The sequence below is a fragment of the Bos indicus genome, chromosome 3, assembly GCF_029378745.1.
Source record: "Bos indicus isolate NIAB-ARS_2022 breed Sahiwal x Tharparkar chromosome 3, NIAB-ARS_B.indTharparkar_mat_pri_1.0, whole genome shotgun sequence".
NCBI lineage: Eukaryota > Metazoa > Chordata > Mammalia > Artiodactyla > Bovidae > Bos > Bos indicus.
Window position 1 is genome coordinate 55109356 of NC_091762.1, and position 5637 is coordinate 55114992.

Consider the following 5637-nt stretch of genomic DNA (forward strand, 5'->3'; position numbering starts at 1 on the left):
GAAATTAAGGAAACAATTCCATTCACCAATGCAATGGAAAGAATAAAATACTTAGGAATATATCTACCTAAAGAAACTAAAGACCTATATATAGAAAACTATAAAACACTGGTGAAAGAAATCAAAGAGGACACTAATAGGTGGAGAAATATACTGTGTTCATGGATTGGAAGAATCAATATAGTGAAAATGAGTATACTACCCAAAGCAATTTATAGATTCAATGCAATCCCTATCAAGCTACCAACGGTATTCTTCACAGAGCTAGAACAAATAATTTCACAATTTGTATGGAAATACAAAAAACCTCGAATAGCCAAAGCGATCTTGAGAAAGAAGAATGGAACTGGAGGAATCAACCTACCTGACTTCAGACTCTATTACAAAGCCACAGTTATCAAGACAGTATGGTACTGGCACAAAGACAGAGATATTGATCAATGGAACAAAATAGAAAGCCCAGAGATAAATCCACGCACATATGGACACCTTATCTTTGACAAAGGAGGCAAGAATATACAATGGATTAAAGACAATCTCTTTAACAAGCGGTGCTGGGAAAACTGGTCAACCACTTGTAAAAGAATGAAACTAGAACACTTTGTAACACCTTACACAAAAATAAACTCAAAATGGATTAAAGATCTCAACGTAAGACCAGAAACTATAAAACTCCTAGAGGAGAACATAGGCAAAACACTCTCTGACATACATCACAGCATGATCCTCTATGACCCACCTCCCAGAATATTGGAAATAAAAGCAAAAATGAACAAATGGGACCTAATTAAACTTAAAAGCTTCTGCACAACAAAGGAAACTATTAGCAAGGTGAAAAGGCAGCCTTCAGAATGGGAGAAAATAACAGCAAATGAAGCAACTGACAAACAACTAATCTCAAAAATATACAAGCAACTCCTACAGCTCAACTCCAGAAAAATAAATGACCCAATCAAAAAATGGGCCAAAGAACTAAATAGACATTTCTCCAAAGAAGACATACAGATGGCTAACAAACACATGAAAAGATGCTCAACATCACTCATTATCAGAGAAACGCAAATCAAAACCACTATGAGGTACCATTTCACGCCAGTCAGAATGGCTGCGATCCAAAAGTCTACAAGCAATAAATGCTGGAGAGGGTGTGGAGAAAAGGGAACTCTCTTACACTGTTGGTGGGAATGCAAACTAGTACTGCCACTCTGGAGAACAGTGTGGAGATTCCTTAAAAAACTGGAAATAGAACTGCCTTATGATCCAGCAATCCCACTGCTGGGCATACACACTGAGGAAACCAGAAGGGAAAGAGACACGTGTACCCCAATGTTCATCGCAGCACTGTTTATAATAGCCAGGACATGGAAGAAACCTAGATGCCCATCAGCAGATGAATGGATAAGAAAGCAGTGGTACATATACACAATGGAGTATTACTCAGCCATTAAAAAGAATACATTTGAATCAGTTCTAATGAGATGGATGAAACTGGAACCTATTATACAGAGTGAAGTAAGCCAGAAAGAAAAACACCAATACAGTATACTAACGCATATATATGGAATTTAGAAAGATGGTAACAATAACCCTGTGTACGAGACTGCAAAAGAGACACCGATGTATAGATCAGTCTTATGGACTCTGTGGGAGAGGTAGAGGGTGGGGAGATTTGGGAAAATAGCATTGAAACATGTATAATATCATGTATGAAACAAGTCGCCAGTCCAGGTTCGATGCACGGTACTGGATGCTTGGGGCTGGTTCACTGGGATGACCCAGAGGGAGGGTAGGGGAGGGAGGAGGGAGGTCGGTCAGGATGGGGAATGCGGGTATACCTGTGGCGGATTCATTTCGATATTTGGCAAAACTAATACAATATTGTAAAGTTTAAAAATAAAATTAAAAAAATAATTGACACCAGCACTTTACATTCATGAAGAAGGGTCGAGATAAACTTTAGAACTTATCATTTACAAAATATTAATCAAAGCAAGAAAGGAAACAAGGGAGGAGACAGGCAGAATTCATGCATTGTTGCCCAGATTTTCTCAAATTAGACTTAAATACAGCCTTAAATTCTATGGACACACTGATATGTCATTTGAGAACCTGACACCAATTTCTTGAAAGCTTAGTTAAGAAATAACTTTCGAGAACAGCCAAGATGGAATTTTAGAAAGACCCTGAGCTCAAGAGTCGGACACGACTGAGCGACTGATCTGATCTGAGCTTTCTTCCACTTATGAGCACACCAAACCAAAACTACTTGCAGAGAAACAATCAATGGAAAAGATGGGAAAATACCAGAATAGATCTTCTGTAATTAAAGACATAAGGAGGGAATGACAAGGAGATTGGTAGGAGGGGCAAAATCACAATATCATCAGATCCCATACACCCTGAGTGAGGGAACCCTCAAACTGGAGAATAATCATATTGTAGAGGTTCTCCTGCAGGAGCGAGAGTTCTGAGCCCCACTTTAGGCTCTTGAACACAGGACTCCAATACCAGAAAGATGAGCCCCAGAGCATCTAACTTTGAAGGCCAATAGGGCATAGTTTCAGGAATCCCACAGAACTTTGGGAAATAGAGACTCAGTCTCAAACCGCACACATAAAATTTCACTCGCATGAGGACCCAGAGAAAAAGCAGCAATTTGATAGGAGCCTGGGCCAGTCCTACTGGCTAATTTTGGAGTCTCCTGCAGAGGCGAGGTGGTGATTGTAGATCACCCTGGAGACACAGATTCTGGGTGGCAACCATATTGAGGAACTTTGAACCACATGAGCACTCTTGGCAGCTGCCACATGGACTCTTCAGTGCCAAGATCTGTCCCTACCCAAAAGGTTGAAGACAATTTGAGAGACCCTATACCATTAAGCTGACACATATTTTCAGTGTAGTATAGGGGTCCTAGAGGAGAAGAGAGAGAGGGAGGGGGATGAGAATATAACTGAAGACATCATAGGTGAAAACCTCCCTAACCTGGAAAAGGAAACAGACACTAGAATCTAGGAAGTGGAGAGTGTTTCACATAACATGAATCCAGAGCAAAACACCAAGATACATTATAATTAAAAAGACAACCAACTTTCTGCCCGTGGACGCCACCGAGAAAGCATCGTTGAAGTCTTCCCCACCTCCACTGCCATCATGTCTAAATCAGAGTCTCCCAAAGAGCCGGAACAGCTGCGGAAGCTCTTCATCGGAGGATTGAGCTTTGAAACAACCGATGAGAGTCTGAGGAGCCATTTTGAGCAATGGGGAACGCTCACAGACTGTGTGGTAATGAGGGATCCAAACATCAAGCTCTCCAGAGGCTTTGGGTTTGTCACATACACCACGGTGGAGGAGGTGGATGCGGCCATGAATGCAAGGCCACAGAAGGTGGACGGAAGAGTTGTGGAACCAAAGAGGGCCGTCTCAAGAGAAGATTCTCAAAGACCTGGTGCCCACTTAACTGTGAAAAAGATTTTTGTTGGTGGCATTAAAGAAGACACTGAAGAACATCACCTGAGAGATTATTTTGAACAGTATAGAAAAATTGAAGTAATTGAAATCATGACTGACCGAGGCAGTGGCAAAAAGAGAGGCTTTGCTTTTGTAACCTTTGATGACCATGACTCCGTAGACAAGATTGTCTTTCAGAAATACCACACTGGGAATGGCCACAACTGTGAAGTGAGAAAAGCCCTGTCTAAGCAAGAGATGGCTAGTGCTTCATCCAGCCAGAGAGGTCGAAGTGGTTCTGGAAACTTTGATGGCGGTCGTGGAGGTGGTTTTGGTGGGAATGACAACTTTGGTCGTGGAGGAAACTTCAGTGGTCGAGGTGGCTTTGCTGGCAGCCGTGGTGGTGGCGGATATGGTGGCAGCGGGGATGGATATAATGGATTTGGTAATGACGGAAGCAATTTTGGAGGTGGCAGAAGCTACAATGATTTTGGCAATTACAACAATCAATCCTCAAATTTTGGACCCATGAAAGGAGGAAACTTTGGAGGCAGAAGTTCTGGCCCCTATGGTGATGGAGGCCAATACTTTGCCAAACCATGAAACCAAGGTGGCTATGGTGGCTCCAGCAGCAGCAGTAGCTATGGCAGTGGCAGGAGGTTTTAATTACTGCCAGGAAACAAAGCTTAGCAGGAGAGGAGAGCCAGAGAAGTGACATGGAAGCTACAGGTTACCACAGATTTGTGAACTCAGCCAAGCACAGTGATGGCAGGGCCTAGCTGCTACAGAGAAGACATGTTTTAGACAATACTCATGTGTATGAGCAAAAAAACTCGAGGACTGTACTTGTGACTAATTATGTAACAGGTTATTTTAGTTTCTGTTCTGTGGAAAGTGTAAAGCATTCCAACAAAGGGTTTTAATGTAGATTTTTTTTTTTTTTGCACCCATGCTGTTGATTGCTAAATGTAATAGTCTGATCATGACGCTGAATAAATGTCTTTGGAAAAAAAAAAAAAGACAATCAGAAACTATAAAACTAGAGGAAAACATAGGCAAAACACTCTCTGAGATAAATCGCAGCAAGATCCTCTATGACCCACCTCCCAGAGTAATGGAAATAAAAGCAAAAATAAACAAATGGGACCTAATTAAACTTAAAAGCTTTTGCACAATGAAGTAAGCTATAAGCAAGGTAAAAAGAGCCTTCAGAATGGGAGAAAATAATAGCAAATGAAGCAACTGACAAAGAATTAATCTCAAAAATATATAAGTAGCTCATGAAGCTCAATTCCAGGAAAATAAATGACCCAACCAAAAAATGAGCCAAAGAACTAACAGACATTTCTCCAAAGAAGACATACAGATGGCTAACTAACACATTAAAATATGCTCAACATCACTCATTATCAGAGAAATGCAAATCAAAACCACAATAAGGTACCATCTCATGCCAGTCAGAATGGCTGCTATCCAAAAGTCTATAAGCAATAAATGCTGGAGATGGTGTGAACAAAAAGGAACCCTCTTGCACTGTTGGTGGGAATGCAAACTAGTACAGCCACTATGGAGAACAGTGTGGAGATTCCGTAAAAAACTGGAAATAGAACTTCCATATGACCCAGGAATCCAACTGCTGGGCATATACACCAAGGAAACCAGAATTGAAAGAGACACATGTACCCCAATGCTCATCGCAGCATTGTTTACAATAGCTAGGACATGTAAGCAATCTAGATGTCCATCAGCAGATGAATGGATAAGAAAGCTGTGGTACATATACACAATGAAATATTACTCAGCTATTAAAAAGAATGCATTTGAATCAGTTCTAATGAAGCAGATGAACCTGGAGCCTATTATACAGAGTGAAGTAAGTCAGAAAGAAAACATCAATACTGTATGCTGCTGCTGCTAAGTCACTTCAGTCATGTCCGACTCTGTGCGACCCCATAGACGGTAGCCCACCAGGCTCCCCCGTCCCTGGGATTCTCCAGGCAAGAACACTAGAATGGGTTGCCATTTCCTTCTCCAATGCATGAAAGTGAAAAGTAAAAGTGAAGTCACTCAGTCGCGTCCTACTCTTTGCGATCCCATGGACTGCAGCCTACCAGGCTCCTCCGTCCATGGGATTTTCCAGGCATATTAACGCATATATATGGAATTCAGAAAGATGGTAACTATGAC

General features: G+C 41.4%; 1 protein-coding gene across 1 annotated transcript; it reads left to right on the forward strand.

The window, feature by feature from the left end:
- Positions 1-3095: 3095 nt before the first annotated feature.
- On the forward strand, positions 3096-5127 carry LOC109578847 (heterogeneous nuclear ribonucleoprotein A1-like). Its single transcript, XM_019988363.2, has one exon. It carries the CDS (start codon positions 3154-3156, stop codon positions 4051-4053), a length of 900 nt encoding a protein of 299 aa, XP_019843922.2. The 5' UTR covers positions 3096-3153; the 3' UTR covers positions 4054-5127.
- Positions 5128-5637: the final 510 nt, after the last annotated feature.